Source organism: Vigna umbellata, chromosome 11, assembly GCF_029865625.1.
Source record: "Vigna umbellata cultivar VRB3 chromosome 11, Vumbellata_1.0, whole genome shotgun sequence".
Lineage (NCBI taxonomy): Eukaryota > Viridiplantae > Streptophyta > Magnoliopsida > Fabales > Fabaceae > Vigna > Vigna umbellata.
Genome location: NC_142175.1, coordinates 28812270 through 28834431, shown reverse-complemented (window position 1 = coordinate 28834431; position 22162 = coordinate 28812270). Strand labels below are relative to the sequence as shown.

At 34.6% G+C, this 22162-nt stretch overlaps 2 protein-coding genes across 3 annotated transcripts; one reads left to right on the top strand and one right to left on the bottom strand.

Moving 5' to 3' along the window:
- Positions 1-6006: 6006 nt before the first annotated feature.
- LOC148191433 (protein REVEILLE 2-like) lies at positions 6007-11034 on the bottom strand. 2 transcript variants are annotated; one of them, XM_088102140.1, is made up of 5 exons: positions 10349-11034; positions 9905-10102; positions 9707-9818; positions 9473-9534; positions 6007-6500 (listed from the first exon to the last, which is right to left on the bottom strand). In XM_088102140.1, exons 2-5 carry the CDS (start codon positions 9941-9943, stop codon positions 6459-6461), a joined length of 255 nt encoding a protein of 84 aa, XP_087958266.1. In that variant the 5' UTR covers positions 9944-10102; positions 10349-11034; the 3' UTR covers positions 6007-6458. The 2 variants fall into 2 exon arrangements, with proteins under 2 accessions (XP_087958266.1, XP_087958267.1); XM_088102141.1 differs by having other exon boundaries at positions 6007-6494; positions 10349-11033.
- Positions 11035-19331: 8297 nt separating this feature from the next.
- On the top strand, positions 19332-19763 carry LOC148191432 (uncharacterized). The gene is made up of 2 exons (XM_088101992.1): positions 19332-19556; positions 19647-19763. The coding sequence occupies exons 1-2, from the start codon at positions 19332-19334 to the stop codon at positions 19761-19763; spliced, it is 342 nt and encodes a 113-aa protein (XP_087958118.1).
- The last annotated feature ends 2399 nt before the right edge of the window (positions 19764-22162 follow it).

The window sequence follows — 22162 nt, the reverse complement described above, 5'->3', positions numbered from 1 at the left end:
TTAAAACAGCTTTATTAGAATTGAGAAATATTTTTAAAAAAATATATTTTCTAAAAGAAATTGCATTATACATAATACGTCAGACATTGAATACGGAAAATATCAATTTTGTATTAACAAACTTCTCTTGAGTCATCATTTGTATTTTCTCATTCTTAGTTACACTCTAACTTCCTTCTCGGTAACTTCCACACTTATTATAATTTAATATCTTTATAATTGTTTTAGATATTATAATATTATTTATTTATAATATTATTTATTTTTAAATAAAGGAAATTTTGTTAAATTAATAGAAATGTTGTAAAAGATTTTTTAAAAATCAAAGAAAAAAAAATCAATGAAGACTCAAATCTATATTTTAATTGCTTTTTTTTAAATGTTTAATACGTGGTTACTTATAATTGATATATTGAATTATTTACATTTTTTTATTTTTCATTATTGTGTTTCCTCTTAATTTAAGCTTTTTTATATTTAATTACGTTATAAATTTTAGTAACATTAAAATAAAAGATAAATGATCGATAGGTTAAAATTATTTTGTTATTTAAATATTTTTTAGTTTTTTTATGTATGTCAAATAAATTATCAATTATAACTATTACATTTATATATTTTTTGTTTTAAAATAAAATAAAATTATATTGCATTTAATATCATAATAAACTATAAAATTTTATACAATTTAATGATTATTAAATTATTCTTACTATCTAAAACACTAGTTAGTATGACACTTTATTATAATAAAGGTGAGTTCTGTACAATTATTTCTATACTTACATAGGTATATTTTGTTTTTTTTTATTATAAAATATTTTTAAAAACAATTAGTTCAGTTCAAAACTAATTCTCAAGATAAGGTCGTGTAGATTTTTTTTTCTAGACTAATTACGTATTTAGCATGACTATCATCCAATTAAAATGCTTTACACTCTTGTTTTATACTTTAACTTACAGTTTATTTCCTACTCTTAATCTATTCAAACTCTAGAGTTTTAATTTAATATTTATTGAATTTTTTTTCAATATCTTTCATTAATCATTACCTATGGTACTATATAATAGTCTAGTCAATGTTTTCAGACATTCGAGCAATCAATTCTCACGCACTAGAAAACACTTTCATGTGAGAATTTTATACTTAGAAATCATTTATCTCAATTCAATTTTTCAACATTTATCTACATAAATTCATACATTTATATCATATAAATTTCATACATGAGGACATATAGCACAACCATATTTCATTTCCAATCATCAAATCAACGAACGTTCATGCAGCACAACAACATACAAATTAAATTAGATAAGCTTCTCTTATCTCGATACGTAGACGAACGCTCAAACGAATCAGAATAGAATTTCTCTCTACCACAGAGCTAACGTTCAACGATCATGTTGTTAAGTATACTGAACTATAGAAAAAACCAGAAACACTCAGACTACTACCACCCACTCAGACGACCAGAACCAAAGAGTTGCATGCAAGACGTAACCGAACGTACTAGAAAAAAGAGACTCACCAGCTCAGAATCATAAACCAATCGGTTTAAACGAAAGTCCTTGGCGTCGGGAGTGCTTCAGCGTTGCCTGAGTGGTGATTGGAGAAGAGAAAATGAGTGTTTCTTTAGAGAGAAGATGAAGGAGATGTAGTTAGAAGGAGAAGAAACTGAGATTTTTCAGAACTGGGAAGAAGGGTGCATGCAGAGAGTGTGACGTGAATTTCTAAAAATCTAGTTTTTGCTTCCCACGTCAAAACGAGTGTCCACTCATCTGCCGACACCTGCCTTCCACTATCTAATTTTCGGATCCTCTTCGCTTGACATCTAGCATCCGTTCAAAGGATTTTTGGGTGCGTTTTAAACGAGGTCTGACAAATTACGTTATAAATTTAAGTAACATTAAAATAAAAGATAAATAATTAAAAAAATGATAGGTTAAAATTATTTTGTCATTTAATTATTTTTTAGTTTTTTTATATATATCAAATAAATTATTAATTATAGTTATTATATTTATGTGTATATATATATATATATATATATATATTATATATATATATTTGTTTTTAAATAAAATAAAATTATATTACATTTAATATCATAATTTACTGTAAAATTTTATAAAATTTAATTTTATTAATTATTCTTACTGTCTAAAACAATGGTATATTAATTATTGACTAGTATAATATATTTTTTAGGATGTTAAAAAAAGGAAAAATATAACTACTTTTACATTTTTTTACCTATTCAACATTGTACTGTGTCTACAAAACCTTAAAGGATATGCAAATAATTGATTTTTTTAATAATTAAAATAAGTAACATTTTTGTTAATTTTCTACTTTTTATTCATTTATTTATTCAAATAGAGTATAAAATATTAGAATATTTTTCATATTTAAATCATATCGATCAGTTTGAAAATATTTAGTTCTAGATGATATTAATTTTATTTTAAAAGAGATAGATACTTCATTTTGGTTAAACTACTTAAATAATGTTATAGAATAGTATAAGATATTCTAAACTTTTAGGGTGTGTTCATTTGGGGTTGATTGGGAGAGATGATTTGGGGGAGAGTGATTGAATGGATTTGAGGGGATTTGAGGGTAATTTTTTTTGTGTTTATTTGAGTGGATTTAGAGGTGATTGAGAGTAGATTTAGAGGTAAAGTTTGTGAAAATTAGTGTAGGATTTGATTGATGTGCCAGTTTTAAAAATTTGTTTAATTGGTAGAAATTATAGATTACCAAAATGACCCTAGGTATTAAGGTGATATAAAATGATATTTGTTTGGTTTAATGTCTCGGTAGGTCCCTATTTTTGGCGTGAATCTCAAATAGGTCCTTTTTCTTTTCGGCGTCTCAATTGGGTCCTTTTTTGTGTAAAATTGCAGCAATTAGGGGTCTGCCGTCAAATTCAACAAACGGCCGTTTAAATTTGGCCTACGTGGTATGGTGAGTGTATTCATTATCTGACGTGGCATAGTTTGAGCTTAATACGTGGCAGAACCAAGAGTGACGTGGCATGTTGAGACCTTCTGTGTTCATCTTCTTCTCCTTCTCCCCCTCTCTCTGCAATACCCCGCTTCTCTGAATCCCTTTTTGTTAATCATCTGTCTTTCAAACTAAGATTTTTGGGTTTGTCTTTTAACCACCAAGAAACGAGATCCAGGTTTTCAGATCACTATCATCATGCTCTTTACTGTTTCTGCTTCATCATGCTAGATGCTACTTCTCCTGCCCATAAACTCTTCTTCTAACAAAAGGGGTGGTGGGTTTTCACTTTTCATCATTAAAAGTATAAATTACTATCCAAAAGCTACTGTTGAGTGCAAAAGTTTAAATTATGCTTCAAAGGTTTCGATTTTTCACTCATTAACTTGTTTCCCCTTTTGGATTATTTTAATCAATTTAGGTTATGTATAGTGATGAGTTTTTTGTATTTTCAACATCATCATCGTTGGTTCAATCTTGTAGCAGAGGTAGCATTATATATTCAGCTCGGCATCACTACTGCTTTCTTGAACCTAAACCTCAAAGGAGATGAGTAGCTGACTCAGTTGTGAAGAGACCAGAAACAGGCACATTTGAATTTGAGTTAAATTTTACAATGTATCAAACCAAGCTTTTCTTCAGGGCCCTATGTAGATATGTTGTCGGAATCCTCTCCTTTACCCCATAACTACAGTGAAATTGTTGGAGGACAAAATGAGTTGNCTGTAACGCATCAGTGTATTCAAGCACGATAGCTTAGAGAGGAAAGCATCCAGAAATATTGTTCAACGAAGTTGAGGACAAAAAATCAGCTGTGGATGTAATCATGATGCATATGGATTTGATGGGCTGCAAACTGATTGTAGTTTAAATAAAAAGATGTATGTCAACATTACTGTAATCCAAACATGTAGGAAGCTGTCGGCATTACAAAATCATAGCCCTATGAAAGTCCATGGTGGTAACAGTTCCCAAAATTTGCAGAAGGCAGCACTGTTAACTTGTGCGCGAACAGAGCTTGACAAGTTTAGCTTGAATACTAACTTGAGATCTTAGGAACTTATTTCCATTTTCAAAGAAATTAATTTCCTATATTCAAAATCAAAGTTCTTTTCTATTATGATGGTGGTTAGAACTCCAGAGGAATTAGAGCCTTGGTGGTTCTTAAACCACTACAAAATATCTGCATAGGAAGTTGGAGATGGTGTCAAACCATCTATATACGAAATTTCTGTTTCGAATTCCAAGATAAATAAATAGTTCTACCTCTGGTTTAACAACAGTGGCCCTGGCTAATGAGACCAAAACCCAGTCCCAAGGGGATGGTACAACCAATACGCTTCCTTCCCTTTTCCTTCACTATTTGCTTTACGTTCATACTTAAAGTTCCATATTTATTTTTCTTTTCCTTTGATTTTTAACGTTTTTCTATGGGATATATAATCTCTTTTCACTAATTTTTTTAGCAACTGGTGTATAGGATGATAACTGACACCAGATGTGAGTCCACTTCCCTCGAAAGCCCTCTAACTATTCTCATGCATGCCTTGCCAAACGAGAAATTGTTATCAAAGCCTATATCCCCACCTTGAGGTTGGATTTCATAGATGCCTAATCCTGTAAAATTAACGTTCCAGATGTCCTATCCCGAAGATATTATGGGAGTTTTAAGACTCATGATCCACATCAGTTAGGTAATGGTCAAAGACAAGTATTCTTCATAAGTGATTTGAGTAATCCGCACTTCTTCAGTTAGGCCTAGTTCATTATTCATAAAACAAAATCTAATGCACTTTATTTATCTATTGTAAAGTATGAAGAATAGGCTTGAATTGGCTAACGAAAGAGGCTGTGTGTTTCTCACGTAGCACATAAATATGCATATTAATGGCCTCTCTTGTCACACATAAACTGATCACTCTTGTTTCTGTGGTGATCCACTATACTACCAGAGGACAGCAATGTATCTGTGAAAGTAATATTCTATAAAATTATGTTTAAGCATTGGACTGGTTCTTTCGGCCATACAAAAAGGCATTTGAAGAAGTTTCTCTGTTCGAATGAAATTTATAGATTTCAGATTAGGTACAACAATATTTATTTATAGACCTGTTATCGGGCCATTAAAGTACACATTTCTTCGGCATCAATCGGCTCTTCCCTTTCTTTAAAAGTGTGTGTGCATATTCCATTAATCTTTATATGCTTTAACATTTTTTCAGGAGGTAAAATTCTCTTTTTCCATTTATCACTTCTGCACATAAACATGTTTTATTCATAATATGATGTCAAAGCTTGGTTTTGTTAATTCTTGAACCCCACAAATAAGCATTCAAATTAAGCATTCTGGTTTTATTTATCGGGATTGAGCTGTATAATGGTAATTAAATATGATGTCAAAGCTTGGTTTTGTTAATTCTTGAGCCCCACAAATAAGCATTCAAATTAAGCTTTCTGGTTTTCTTTATTGGGGTTGAGCTCATATATGAATTTGTACTAAACTCTGTTCAATTCCATGTAAGTTCAGGCGTAAGTATTTGACTATAGGGGCACTTTAAACTGTTTACGCATGCCCCTGCGCTCAATCGCAAACGTTGAGTTGTATTGTTTCTGCCAGTCAGTCTAGTAGTCATAGCTTTGAGCAGTTTTATTCTGTGACACTAGCACAGTGAAATATTCACTAAAAACATCACAGTTAAATGAAAAAAAGAGCACAAATGATTGATGGGTTTTGGATCTTAGCATAACTGACATGTCAACATTTATAATCATGCTTAATGACCTTATTTGGAAAAAAAAAAGGGGGCTGGTTTGACCAAGATAATCAAATTGATCATCTTGCCAAACCAGCCCCCATATTGAAATGTGGAAATTCTTTTCCAAGGGAGTGGGATATAGAGCATCTACACATTTATTGTCCATCTTTGAACTAATAATAAGCAATCGTATTTAGCTTTTAGCACTCAAATTATATAGACATTAAGCTCTTCCACAAATTAGCATGAGCAATATTAATATTCCAATAAATCGGATTACTTAGGTATAAGATTGAAGACACTAATATAGAGGTCGTCTGGTCTTTATGTATGACAACGCACGACAGCAGCCCATAGCTAGACCTACAGCCATCCTTTATTTCGAAGGATAAACTTTTCTAATTATATATAGATCAATATCATGATGTATAACCTAACAACCCTAATTTCCTTAAATTCATCAAGTTCTTGAAGAATCCTTAATAATTAGGAAGGCAAATAATTGTTCTAGTGAATCTAATCTATGTGGCTGTTACTCCCATGACCATAATTAAAAATTCTACTCCACTATCAACACATCATATTAGAGTCCCGTTCCAGTATCAAACAATTTACTGTGTCACGAAACTTCCCAGTTCCCAAAGTGGGTACTGCACTCTTGTCATGGTGATCAATCAACCCGTGTATTTCCTCTAAAATGTGCTCCTGAAAAAGAAAACCACCACCATCTGCACCTATAGAAAGAAAATATCTTGTGAACTTCATATATAGAGACTCGAGTGACTCACAAAACTTCATCAAACAGATATATAGCTCTTGTCATCCACCTCAAAGTAAAAACAAAATTTTATCTGATACACATTGCTTTCTAAAGAGCAACACTGATGTATTTGACACACCATGGACGACCAACCACTATCCCTTTCCAGTTCGTACCACTAAGCCACTTCCCTAAATATGGCTTGTCTAAACCTCTATACCATTTAGCTCTGGAATCTGCAATCTACATTGTGAATTTTGTAAGCAAATCTCGCAATATTTTAACATACTCCAGTGTTGAAGGCTCATCTCCTCTGGAAGGTATAGGGGAGGGTAACTATGCAGTCCTCCCCTTACATATATGCAAGCAGAATGCTTCTACATTGAAGCCCATGAGTAACTAGTCACCAATACCGTAGTGCAAGGCTCACCCTCTCACAACATTTTACTAAAAGGGATTCTTTTGAATAAAGCAACGTTCCTAAATTACAAACAGTCTGAAAAATTTTTCCCAAATGTTTCACAGGTGAATTTGATTAAGGGTAATATACATTTCAACAAGTAGGCAAATTGGCCAGAATATCACAGTCTACCTTCCTTCAGTTCTGCTTCAATTCCACAAATTGACCAATATCTATTCAACCACTATTGATGGTATTGCAAGTTGCAAAAAATTTTCAGGAAGCCCTAAAGATGCCAAGCGTGAGTCAATTGAAATAGATTTTAGTTTCTAATGTGTAAAACAAATCCATCCAAAGAAATAAAGTGAACACTAAACAGGAAAACACAAGAACCCTAAAGGCCTAATCCAACGAAATACCAAACTTAATTCTGTCTTGCCTTCTGACTGAATCAAACTTTGCAAGTATCGGCATAAGTGCTTGTAGGCTACGATGCTTCTTCACCACAACACAAGCATATGTCAGTTTTTCTTTTGCCATTTTTCAGAAGCAATTATCCCCAAAACTTAAATTGTCAGGTTAAGGCACGTGAGTGACCTTGTGTTACATTTCTAACATGATCCTCACACAGGAACCTTTCGGACATGAAGAACGGATAATGAACAAGTCCGTATACCTTGTGCTGAACTTTTAACTATTTCTAAATAAGAATGGAGTCCAAAAGGATCAAACTCCCAACCACAAGGTTATAGAACCTCTAATGCCATGCTAAGAACCATATCCAGTGGCGTCATGTAATCCATATAATCCACATCCGTTAGGTAATGGACCTCTCTTGTATTACACTTATCTTTGAAACATGTCGAAATGTGTATGTAATCCATATATCCAGATAATCGACCTTACCAAGCTATGCTTGACAAAATGTGTCCTTTAGAGTTGTGGTTCTACAGACTCCATTCTTCTCCACTAGGAACCTCTATAGTTCATTGTCTCTATATTGTTACCCTGAAACTTGGCCATGACAGTCAAGTTAACTTACTACATGTATGTTTAGTAGCCAAAGATCAAACACAAAACTTTGGCCAAGACTTGATACTTTCTTTGGCTAAAAATGACCTTTATCACCTTTCTATTAACATAATGTAAATAAATAATGTTTTCTTTCGTAGTGATCTCACAAAGGAAGTTTACTTTCAGCAAATTTTTCACTAATGGGATTAAGAATATATTTAACCGTTGAAGCCTGAAGTTTGGACCATGCAGAGACCCACCCAACTTTGTGCTTAATTTAAAAGAATGATGGCCAACAAGAATCAAACTCTAGACTACATGGTCATAGAAGTCCTGATACTACGTCATGAACCCACTATCTCAATATCTTAGGTCAATGTAGACAAATAATGATTTTATGTTACATCTCTAGCACACAATCTCAGAAAAACATATTTTTCTTAATAAAACAAAGCACCAAGAACACGGACAATTTTTCCCAACCTCAGACAACAGCAGAAATGTGACTTTCAGTTTTTCCATACATACAGTGCTGTTAAAACATCAAGACAATACTCATTTCTCTTAAAATCTCACGTAAGGTGTTGCACGTCATTAGGGGAGAAAGAGGCCTTTTTAAAAATCCATTCGTCCCAAAGATGTCAAATGCATAACATGTCCACCCTAACACCTTATTTAACTCCGATTAAAAGCCTAACCCAAAGTACTACCTAATATATAGCACACCCATACTAGATCATTTTGACAAATAAACCCATAGTTGGTAGAATCCTGCGAAAACCTTACCAACTTTTGAAATGTCGAAATAAGCAACAGAGGGACGAAATGATCAGCTTTCCAAAGTGCTACAGCTTTTCAGTGTTACAGATGAACCATTTGTTGATTTAGTATGAAATCATTCCTGAATGGCCTCCTCAATATAGGGGCAAGGAAAAAGCTATACCATACCAATTAAGTATATCCGTGCCTTATTAGTTTTCCTCCTTCGCTTTTATTTATATCAATGATTTCCTATTTTTTCCAAGTCGCTAAGATCTTATAAGATATTTTATCATTATTCATTACCTATGAGATTATAATATTTAATGGTTACATAAAATTATGTTAAATAAATTAAGTAACATCATTTTATATAATCCATTGAAATATTGAAATATTGGTAACTCAAAAACAATGAATAATGATCAAATATCTGATAAGAGCTCAACAGGGGGGCAAAAAATCACTACTATATAAGCACAGGAGGAAAACCTGATACAGAGGAGGCCATTACAGAACAGAAAATAATGTTATAGAACACTGCTTTCTTGGTGCAAGCTAAAGTTGCATCTGCTTAGGGTCTATTTGGGATGGTTGCGAGATCAGGAAAAGCAGTTAATCATGACTATCGAGGATCTCTGTGTTTAAATCAATCCAAGCTCTAGAGATGTTCTAGTGTCAATTTTGTTATGAATTTCTTCATTTAGGAGTTCTATTCGATTGGAGAGTAAGCGATGTGATTGATAAAGAAAAGTGAGAAGGTATCCATTGACCTTTGTGAAAAACTTCTGTGCGTGGCTCCTGATTTGCACGGCAGTCTTTGTTCCTATATGCTCTGTATAGCAGAAGTGAAACACCAAGAGGGGAACAAGTCATGGAAGAAAGAAAAAGAAAGCTCCAGTCAAGATTAAATCAAATATGGAGACCGTTTCATGCCATTTTCACTAATCTTTAGAAAGGAAGAAGGAAGGAAGATATTGAGGCAAACATGATAAACAGACAATCACCTTCTATGCGCTGCCATGCTCGCCCGTGCAGCTTCAAAGCTTCTAGAAACCTATTATGCTCCTCCTCTGTCCATCGTTCCCTTTGCTTTGTGATTGTATACGGTTTTCTCGTCTACAAAAGGCAGTTAAGTACTCAGACCACAATACCAAACTTTCCCGTACACAAGAAACTTCCACATATATCAAGATAACTCCTACCTTTACAACTACTTCTTCTCCAGAGGAGTACGCGTCCATTACAGGACGTGAGCAGCTACCGCTGCTTCAGATCTTCCCTGACAAGGAGTGGATACAGGGAATAGCGCCTTTCATTTTTTGTAACACGAAAAACAGTAAAGAGTAAAGCCGTTGTGGTGAAAGTGAGCAGACTCTGAAGAAGGTATTGTGGTGATGTTACTGCAAAAGAAACAAAGCGAGAATAATAGGAAGAGATCCGTCTCTGTTTTGTATAAGATGGAATAAGCACTCCAATTCAAATGTCACACGTAAAATAGTACTACATAGAAGATGAAGAAAGAAAAAATATTCAACAAATTTCAAGTATCACCCGAGGGGGAGAGAGTGATAGATATAGAGAGACAGCGAGAGAGACGCTTCTGCTCTGAATGAATAAAAGAAAATTTACTTAATCAGAATCCTCACCAAAACGAACTCGACAGCGCCAAAACCTTTCAAACGCGAAGAGAGGGAAACTACAATTAGTATAGAAACAAAAAGAAAATCACAACATCATCAATAACAACTATTTCTATCTTCACTTTCACAAATACTTTACTAATCACTGCAAATTTCGATTCCTCCTGTTTGGTTGCCGAGAAAATATAATCACAAAGCAACTCAAAACCATCGAAATTCAACTCAACAGCGTCGCGCTGAGAGTACTGACAGCACCTGTTACATCCAAATCCAGATGAGGTAAATCCGTTCGCAGCAGTCCGGTTCAATTTTCTCGGAAACCAAACAGAACAAATAAAATAAACCAAAACAAAACAAAATAAAAAAGGAAAACGAATACCTCGGAAGGAAACCATGACATTGAAGAAGAAGAAGAAGAAGAAGAAGAACCTCTCACGTGAGCGATCATCACCGGACACTCGTCGGAGGGCTCATTTTCCGGCAATGGTGAATCGAATAGAGTTCAGATCGGAAACCGAAAAAGAGAAAAACGAAAATCGAAAAATAGCGTGATGGAAGCAATCAGAAGAAGAAGAATAGAGGTTTTGCTGAAACGAAAACAAAAACAGAACCCGAAATTGCTACACGCTCACTCACCCCGAAAGTGTTTAAGCGCCAGGAGCAATCTCAGCCACTATAATTTTGTGTGGATTTATTATTTTCTTCCGAAAATTAACGACTCCTTATTTTTTTGAGACTGAGAAGAGTCGGCTTATGGGAAAGCGACAAGTGGCGCCAAACTACTGGCTCTTGGTGCTGATGCTTACCTTTGCACTTTTCCTAATTTTTTTCACTTTCTTTCTCTATTTATTTTATCGGGGTGCAGCTTTTAATATTTTTCCTCGCTCGAATCTCATCCACAAACTTCATGGCTGAGGTTTTAGGTCCGTAAAAGCGTCGCCAGCTTGTGATGGTGGGGCCTGGGGTGACGTGGCCAGGTCGACCGCTCGCATCCGGTCACCCAGTTGCACGACGCTTGGGCCACTTCGCCTAGTGGTGGTATATTCGGCCAGCGTGGCACCTCACTTTCTAGTGACCGGCACGTGGCGTTTTATTGGGGGAAGTTCCCCGTGCCTGTGGTGGACTCGTGCACTGTGATCAAGTGCGAACCTGAACTTGTACCGTTCTTGCAGTATTTTTGTTTTCCAATTTGGGCAAAACCTCTATGTGGTGTTAATTATCCTTATCATCTCAAATAATGTTTTATATATTTTATTAATGTTATTAAATGGTTTAGAACTTGAGTTAATTTGACTCATTTGATGAAAAAAAAATTGAAATTTTGGTGAATCCTAATTTTTTTAATAAGTAACTTTTTTAGTTAGTTATTTTATAAAATATTAAAATCAATTGTGTGAATTTTTTTGTATGAAATAATTAGATAACCTAAAAAATTCATAAATCTTTACTCAATAACTTAATTTTTATATAAGAAGAAGTTTAAAGTCATTAAATTTTTTGTTAAAGAGATCTTGTAATATGAATGAAATTGATTAATCATAAATATAATTTAAGATTATTTCATTTTTTTAGTGATAATAGAAACTTTTTTCTCTAACAAGAAATATGAGTCTTTCAAGTCTAGAAAAACGGAAGTTGTAAAAGGGAATATGTTTTCTTACCAACTAAATGACCATAACCTTTTTTGAATGCTATGAGATTTTGATTGTTGCATTTAAAATGAATTTTGAAAAACTAAAATGGTGATCTGGATGATAGTGTGAGAAGGAAATCACATTTTGCAGTTTCTCCAAAATGCATATTCTTCATCTTCTCCCTGTGCACATTTCTTCTTGCTTTCTCTTTCGCCGATTCTCATTGGTCTATCGGTTGTTCTTTCTTGTTGACAGTAATGTCCACCGTTATGCAGAAATGCCCTTAACATCACTCATTAGACGTCAAACCACCTAATGTTCAATGTAAAAAATGATCGATGGCATTTCTGTAAATAAAATTTATATTTAGACATCCGATTTGGGGGGCACCAATGTTTAAATTGATTAACACGTCAGCTGCTCCAAAATGGACACCAAAAATATGGCAGAAATTAATCTTTTATTGGTCTTAGACGTCCGACTTGAGAGCATTCGACATCTAATTCGTATTTAGACGTCGAATTCACTAGTTCAAACGCCAAAATGGTCAGTCCAGAATCCCAAAAGTTTATATAGACGTCCGACCTGTATAGTCTGACGTCTATATAGAGGTCTGACCATGGGGTTTGACGTCTCATTGATGTCTTCCAATAAGACATCAGATAGTGATTTGACGCCAAAAGCCTCAAATAATAGAAGTTAAAACCCTTTTCTGCACTAGTGCGTACATCGGTGCATGACCACCATTCTCGCGTTCCATCGCCTTTCGTATGTCTTCATATTCTCTCGTCTCTTTCTCGGGACTTTTGCCCTCTCTCCCTTTCACGATTTCTCGTTCGTTTCTCACCTATTGTGACCTCGACGGTCGCCTCCACCGTGACCTCCATTGTTGCTTCACATTGTTTTCGCATCACGTCTTTCTCGCGTTCTTGACAAAGGAGTAAAGGTGTCTCCTTTTTCGAACGTGTGAGAGTTTTTGGGTGAAAGAATGAGTCTTCCATAGTGTTGAGGTGCATAGAACCATAAAGTCATAGGTTATGATTTCTCTTTGTGTTATTTTTGTTGTTGATGATTGGGTTGTTGTTTTCCTCTGTTGTATGTTGATGATTAGGTGTTTGTAGAACCAAAGTGTTAAGGTGCTTGTTGTTTTATTATGTTTTATGTTGGTTTGTAAAGGCTGTTGGTGATGAATATTTTTTTGTATATGTTGTTGTAGGAGACTTTGTTGGCATTGGTGGTAGTTGCCCTTAACATTTGGTTTTATACGCGCTTTATAGATAGATGTTTACTTTGTAGATTCTATTGAGCCACAATATATGTGTGGCAAGCTAAACAAAAAATACTATTTTTTAGAAAACTAGTCAATGATGGCCTTCAATGGATTCACCTATATAAGCCGCAGCTAAAGTAGCAAAAATGAGAGCTTGAATACCGCTTGTGAATAATCCAAGGAACATGACAGGTATAGGAACTACTAAACGTACCATAGATTAATGGAACCATCTGATAGCAATGTAAGTGCAAATTGAGTCATTTTACTTTTGTATATTGTTGATTTAGTGTTATGGAACCATCATTATTACGAAGTTTATTATCTTTTTTCAATTTTCTGAAGCGGCTCGTGCCTACATGAAAACTGGGTTCACAAAAGAGAGGATGCCCATGAAATACGTGATGTACGCCAAGCGTATCCCCTTCTGCAAGAGAGTTGTTCTATAATACTGACACAAGTTATCAATGACATCTGAGACCTTCACACATTTGTGGGGAATACATTTGACAACATCGACGCTCAAGTAGGAGACTTAGAGGACAAATCGAAGCTTGAGTAGGACACCTAGAGGAACAAATGAATTATATATATAGTTGTTTCGACCAACAAAGACTGTCTTAGATGTGATAATATTGCCTTTCTTATTTTGTAATGTTTTTTATTAATGAATCAAGTATTTTATTAGTGTAATGTTTGTTTAATATTGTAATGTTTTTTTTATTAATGAATGAATTACATTTTTCGATTTTTTTTATCTATTATGTTAGATTATTCTATTAGGAATGAATAGATTATAACTTAATGAGTTAATTGAATTTAACCATAATTAATATTGAAAACAGTTATGAAAAAAAGTTTATTTGATTCATCGTCTTAATTATAATCGAGGTCGATGTTTTTCACTCACTCATCCAAGGAAAAATATTGAAAAAATACTACAAAACAAAGTCGAGGCAACCCTTGGAGCCCAATTCTATACAACTCCAAAAAATGCTTCTAGTAATCGATTACAAGGACCTGTAATTGTTTACTAGGACCTGAGTTGGCCACCAATGCTTATGCTTTTGACCCACCTATATTCAAACCACATATCTGAGCTTTGGCCTCCACAATTGAATGAACTAAGATATATTTTGATTGATTTTAATTTTGAAGATCCGTATTTCTGCATAATCGTCTCAATTAGGTCCTCATATTTTCAAAGATCTCAATTAGGTCCCTATTTTTGTCAAATTGGCTCAATTAGAACTTGTCGTTAATTAGAGTGGACAACGTTAATATTTCTCTATCTTGACTTGCTGACTATGCAATTTTTAATGACGTGGAACAATGTGGTTGTCTTAGGTGGAATTTATGTTATTTTAAGTTTTAAATAAGTTAAATTTAATCAAATCATAACGTTTTAACGTTTTATCAGGGATAACTTAGGATTTTGTTGTTTGATTGTTGAGTGTGTGCGAAATACAGTACAACTTCCCTTCTTTCGACCTACCTCAACTTCTTCCATTTTTCAACTCCACACAAAACCAAAACCTTCCTCTAGAATAAAACACTTCAATTTCTATCATATTCAAATCGATTACATTCCCAATAATTTCCCACACACCACCACAAGCCCTCGATTCCGTGGAGCCAACCCTCGCATCCACCGGTACTGCCGCCCAAACCCTCGACTCCCAAGTCGCCACGCTCTTCCACCTTTCTTTCAACCAAGATTCTGGATGCTTCGCCACGACCATTGATCGCGGCTTCCGCATCTACAACTACGACCCTTTCCGGGAGATCTTCCGTCGTGATTTCGGCCCTAGCGGCGGTGTTGGCCTCGTCCACATGCTCTTTCGCTACAACATACTTGCCTTCGTCGGTGGTCGCGCCAACCCACACTATCCCCCTCCCCTCCTAACAAGGTTATGATATGGGACAACCACCAGTCCCACTGCATCTGCGAGTTATCCTTCCGCTCTAAGGTGAAGGGCGTCCGGCTCCGGCGCGACCGCATCGTGGTGGTCCTAGCGCACAAGATCTTTGTGTACAACTTCTCCGATCTCAAGGTGCTGCACCAAATTGAGACCATCGCTAACCCTAAGGGCCTCTATGACCTATCCCCAATTTTCCCTAAGCACACTCAACAATCAAACCACAAAATTCCTAAGTTATCCTTAATAAAACTTTGTGTTTTGATTAAATTTAACTTATTTAAAACTTAAAATAACATAAATTCCACCTAAGCCAACTACACTATGTCATGTCATTAAAAATTGCACAGTCAACAAGTCAAGATAGAGAAATTTTAACGTTGTCCACTCTAATTAACGACAAGGTCCCAATTGAGCTAATTTTACAAAAACAGAGACCTAATTGAGCTTTTTGAAAATAGGAGGATCTAATTGAGACGATTCTGCAGAAATAGGGACCTCCAAAATGATTAAACCATTTTGATTCACTAAACACCACCAATGATAAGGAAACTCACTCATCCAAGAAAAAAAATTGCAAAATCACTCATAAACAAAGTCTAGACAATTTTGGAGAGAGCCAATTCTCCTAACTAGAGAACCACGTTCAACTTTCTATACAACTCCTCAAAAGACCTTTGGTAATCAATTAACCTTCAAAGATAACAAGACATCTTAATATGGGTTAAACTAAACATTTCTTAAAACAAAAATAATAAATTCCTAGTTACCATCCAATTATGCATTTATTTCTCATTAACCTTTACAAAGTCTAAACAATACTTGCTTCAACAATCTTATTCTTTCAAAATTTAAAAGGGAAATACCATGATTATTTCTTATCTTTAGTATGAATTTTTCAAGTTATATGAGTCTTAAATCCATTGAACTATAATATCCAGTTCAACTTGGATTTATTTTACACTACCAAAAACGCGTTAATTACCGAAGGATTCATACCGACGACCTTTTGGCCATTGGTAAAGATGTATTACCGAAGGATTTATCGACGATCAATTAAGATGGTTATTACAGACAACTTGTACACGACGGTAATGGGCAACGAACTTACCGAAGGCTTTTGGCCGTCGGTATAGGCATGAACTTAATGAAATTAGGAATTGGGAATTCCTTTCTCTATTCTCCCAAAATCCCTTTTCGCAAAAGTAAGCTTCCCCTTTCTCTCGTTCACTACTCCACCCTCTCCCCTCTACCCCCACCATAATTTGTCTACCTTTCTCGTTCAGAGTTCGAAAACACCATTGCCATTGTTTCCCACTCGTCTATTACAGTTTCGCCATCGCCATTGACTATTCTCGAGCTCCTCTCCATTCTCCAAAAGCGTGTGTGGTTGAAGGGCGAAGGCCTTGATGTGACACCTTCCATTGTGGACGATGCTTCTCTTAGGGTTTGTTAATGACGATCCTTTGGCGGTGTGAGGAGGTGCGTCTCCGGGTCAGTGGGTGGTGTCACGGCGTGAGCACAACTTCAAGTTCGCGAGGGAGGCTAATTCAGGGGCTGCGTGACGATTTGGCTTTCTGTGCGTGAGAAGGGCTTTGCAAGAGAGGCTATTGGAGGTGCTAATACACCTAGGGTTGTTGCTGCCGTAGAGGTAAGTTATTGCTTCAAATTATGTACCTTTTGGTGGCTGCCCTGTTTGTTAATATTATTTTTTTCTCTATGTGATGTTTTAATATTTCTGAACTGAAATTGTTGTATGAGTCCGGGACAAGTGGGTATAGTAATATTGATTGAATAGTCATACAATAATGAAAAGAAGTGGGATTGTTTTGATCAGTTCTTGTTTGGATGTTAACTAAAACAAATTGGGTTGGAAAGTAAACTGAAGAAGATAATGTTATGTTCGGTGGAAATGAAATTAAATTGTTGATGTTTTGTGTTGATGTGAGAGGGATTGTGGAGTTTTGGAAAGGATATATGTGTTGGATGCTTTGTTCAGTTAATAAATCTGATATAGAGATTAGGAGTTCTTGTTGTATGGAATTAGTGTATTATTGTTTGATTCAACATGATTATATTGGATTGAAAGTGATAGTTTTTGTAAATGTTTCTGGCTAGTCTGGGTTGCCACGATGAGGACTACCTGCAACTGAAGTTCCTCTACTCCGAACATAGGAAGTGTGAGTTTTGAAAATATCTCCTAATTAGAGAAGATTTTGATGAGTTGTAAAAATTATGAAACCTTTTTTTAATTTTATGGGAATGAAAGGTGAATAGGCAAAATAGGTAGCATGATAAGTGTGTGGAGGATTGAGTGGAGTCACAAGCAAAGAGTGAAGGAGCAAGAATGCTTTATGCAGTGGTTGCTGTTGAAAAATGAAGGGTACAAGTCCATACTAGTGTGAATATTTTTCAAACCCACTCACTTTCCTATGTACTTTTGGAAGGAGTTTACACCATTTTCTAGGTTATTTCAAGTTGATATAATAATAGTTGCTGCTGAGATATTGCTTCCTTTAAAATTAGGTAAGTTCATTGTGGTTTGAATTCTAAGTCTTGGCATCTCCATTGTAGACTTATAGTTGTAGTAAAACTTTCTCTTAAATTTGTTGTTGTTATATTAGATTGTAAATACTGAATACATTTAGTAAATAAATAAGGAAAATTATTATCATGGAGAACAACTCTACATGAGAAAAATTCAATAATATAATAACTTTTGTAATTTAAATTATGTATAAATTTTGAAAACTGATTTTAACTATTTTTTTCTATAGATACTAATAAGAAAAAGTGTCAGGTGTAAGAAAAATTGTGCCAATTATTACTTCACATAAGCTATTATAGAAGTGAGTGATTCATGTGCTCTTTTATATATCACACCTTATATTTGATGAACTTTGTATCTTTATACAAGTGCTTCTCATTCTTTTGTATATTAAATTCTCTCTATTCAGTGTTCATTCTTGTTTTGAAGATACAATATCAATATATAATAGAAATTATATAGATATATTTAAGCACATCTTCTTGTGGAACTATATATATAATTTTGTATCAAATAACGTTATTAAAGCCAAATTATAAAAATATGGAACAAAATAAGAGAGAAGGTTTTTTTGTTAGAGGGAACACAAAGGTATGAGATGGGGCTACACATGATATTCATGATATGGTATGGTCCATCAATTAGTAAAGTGTAGTTTTGGATTAATATATAATAGAAATTATATAGATATATTTAAGCACATCTTCTTGTGGAATTATATATATAATTTCTATCTATATAATAGAAATTATATAGATATATTTAAGCACATCTTCCTGTGGAACTATATATATAATTTTGTATCAAATAACGTTATTATAGCCAAATTATAAAAATATGGAACAAAATAAGAGAGAAGGTTTCTTTGTTAGAGGGAACACAAAGGTATGAGATGGGGCTACACATGATATTCATGATATGGTATGGTCCATCAATTAGTAAAGTGTAGTTTTGGATTAAATATGTTGCACGTGATATAGGTACTTGGTTAGTTGTTACCTTTGATTTAGGTACTTAGTTAATTGTTACCTATCTTGTTGATTCATTTTCCAGTTTTAGCTCTTTGCTTTAGCCTATATAAAGGCTTGACTGGTCATTTAGAAACCAAAACACACAAACACAGTAGTTGAATGTGAATGCAATATGTTTTGAGTTTAATCCATTCATATTAGGCATTTTACAACTGAATATGCATTCATATAGTTGATTTGTACATTGAATTTAAAAATCTTAAATAATGTTTGATTTTAGAGTTGTAAAATTGTCCAACTTAATGGTAAAGGGTAAGATTTTAATCCCTTGTTTAACCATTTTGATGTTTAAATATTGCATTAATTTAAATGACTTTTATTATGCAGGTTTATTCCATCCAGGGTTGCTTCCCAGGCCACCACACGTTCAATTAAGCAATAGTTTTTAAGTCCATGGCTTACTTGGGGAGCAATACCTGATGACGACAAAAAGTCATTTTGGCAGCGTTTTCAGGTGAACAATCCATTGAACTAATTGTCATTCTTATTTTAGTATGTTCATTAATCAATGTTTGTTCTGTTTAATGTTACAGATGAAGGTGCAGTGGAAACCTGAACATGAAACACAGATACAAAGAAATTTCCACATGAAAGCATCTCATCGGCTGTCAAAGATGTTTAGGGATGCCCGCAATGCAGCACAGCGACCTTACTGGTTGGGCGAGCAAATTTGGAACTCTTTACTGACTCATTGGAATTCAGTAGAGTTTCGCAATAAGTGTGCCAAAGCCCAGAGGAACAGAGCTTCTGAAAGGGGTGGCACCCTGCATACTGGTGGGTCGATCACGATTCATGAGCATGCCATTCATATGGTTAATATCAATACTTTTTTGTTTTTTTCATATATAAGTTATGTATTTTCTATTTCATATGTACACTTGTAACTCTAAATTATGTTACAGGCACAAGCTTTGGTACGGGCGATCCATGTTGATGAGGTCTTTGCACAAACTCATGTTCGGAAGGGCACTAATGAATTCGTTGATGAAAGATCTCGGAAGACTCATGTAAGCAAATAACACTATTACTATTAGTAATTTCTCATTTATGTTATTCTATCATTCCCTAACATTGCTTTTAATGTTTGAACAAGAAGAATTTTCTACAAGACTTTCACAGGTTAGATCTGAACATGGGTCAGCTCCTACACCGGATGATGCGAGTAATGCAGAAGACGACATCCGTAGGACACAGTGTTGGGTCGACATCGTTGGTGGGAAGAAAAAGGGATGAGTGTACGGTGCAGGACAACTTGTTGCAAACTATACAACATCGAGAAGAGGTACTCTAAAGCACCAATCTTCTTCTTCCACCACTACTGCTGACGAGGTCGTTGTCCGCCTCACGCAGGCACTGGAGCAACGTGACCAGGAAATCACTGATTTGAGAGCAGAGTTTAGAAACTTTAAGGCCCTGATTATGAGAGTGTTGCCTGAAACTTCACAAGATCAGGCAATTATCCCTCCGACCCAGCCACGACCCTCCCCATCACCCGCTGTTCCTCAACAGCCCACATCAGTCCAACCCTCATCAGTCCAACCGACATCAGTCCAGCCTACAGAGGAGCAGGATGATGAAGATCATTCTGATGATAACTATGTACATTATTAGTTTTATTTTGTTATTAGTTGTTATAGAAACATTTGAATATTAGAACATTTGGAGTTTAGATCATTTGGATGTTAGATCAATTAAATGATTTGGATGTTAGAACATCATTATGTTAGAACATTTATAAATACATGTTCTATGGATGATTGAATGATTCAAATGTTATATTGTTTTTCTGATCAATGATTGCATGATTGAGATGCACATTATGCAGGTTTGTATGTGGTTGGAAAATGTTATGCACGTCTGTTTGTGTTGTGAATAATTTATACAGGTTTGATTGGTTTCATTAGAAATACAATTGTGCCTGAGATCTGTCTCGAACTTACCGAAGGCTTATGCCCCTCGGTAAATACCCACTATAGGTAATTACCAAAAGCTTCCGCCCTTCGGTAATTACCGAAGGCCGGAAGCCCTCGATAAATGTTAGCGACAAGGAATTTACCTAGGGCACTTTGACCGTCGATAAGACGTCTGTAATTACCTTGTACCGACGGTTTCGGGCTGTTTCCAAGAACTTTTGGCCTTCGGTAATGCCTTTCTTTTTGTAGTGTTATCTTCATCATTGCATTATATGTATAGTTGTTCAAGTAAATCATTGAGTTTGATGGATATACATAGTATAATTTTTCACTTTCAATTAATCAAAGATTTTTTAGAAATGAGTTTTGAAATATTTGTCATGAAAATCAATAACTTGTAAAACGAATTATAACTGCATATACAATTTTTTGGTTTCTAATATAATTGATTTTTGTGTCAAATTTCTTTATTTGAATAAAGTTCATATCAGTTTCTTTAGAAACGAAGTAAAAACATTAAAACGCGTACAGAGAAGGAAAACAACTTTAAGGAAAATATGAGAAACTAAAGCATGTGTGTACCATAAAGAATTTAAGAAATGGGGAAAGGGCTTCAGTCCTCTTCTCATGTCTACGAGAAAACGAGGATACTAGTTTAAATGATTCATCAAAGGAAAATGATATGTTAACTTAGTTGTTTATACACCATTTTGACACGGTGTCATATTTGAGTTTTTTTTATTATTTTATAAGCTACTGACGTAAAAATGTTTGACAAAATGCACAAATGAAATGATGCGATACTTTCTTCTTTCTTTTTTACGAATTTCGGCTCAAAAAAGCTAGGTCACTTTCAAGCTTCCTTTACGAATTTATCTTCTTCCTTTTCATTGGTGACCTTCAAGGTCGAGCATTGCGCTCTTTGTCTATGGTTGTGCCAAGCTTGCTTTTTCCTTTGCCCCATTCAAAGCCGAATTCACTGTGGTTGCCGACTTTCTTAGGCGATCATTGATCCTTTCCAGACGCGAATTCTTTATTCCTTCTCAGTTGGGAGTTCAGAGTCGAAAACCTAGCTTGTTTTGTTTTGCTGTATTTTCTTTCGTTCATTGCTCTGTGTTCTGCTGGTTTGAGGACAAAATGCATCAATTCACTCATTATTTTAAGAAAAACTATCAAAACAGACATCAAAATTAAGTGATAAGCAATGACCAAATAAGTGAGTAGTAAGGTCATAGAAACTTGGTTTGCATATGCCCAAAACTAAACTTTCTTAGAAGTAGAAAGACCTGACAGTATTTCTTTTACTATTTTGAAAGTATTTTTTTCAAATAAATACTTATGTAAATTCAAAAATTTTATTAATTTACTCTAATTCTCTTTCCATTTTTCAATTTGGCGAGAAAATGCACAAAAACTATATTTCAAGAAAAAAAAAATAAGGAGTTTTTCAAAACGTGAAGAGAAACAAAAATGTTTTTGATTTGTATTTCGAGATTTATTTTCTA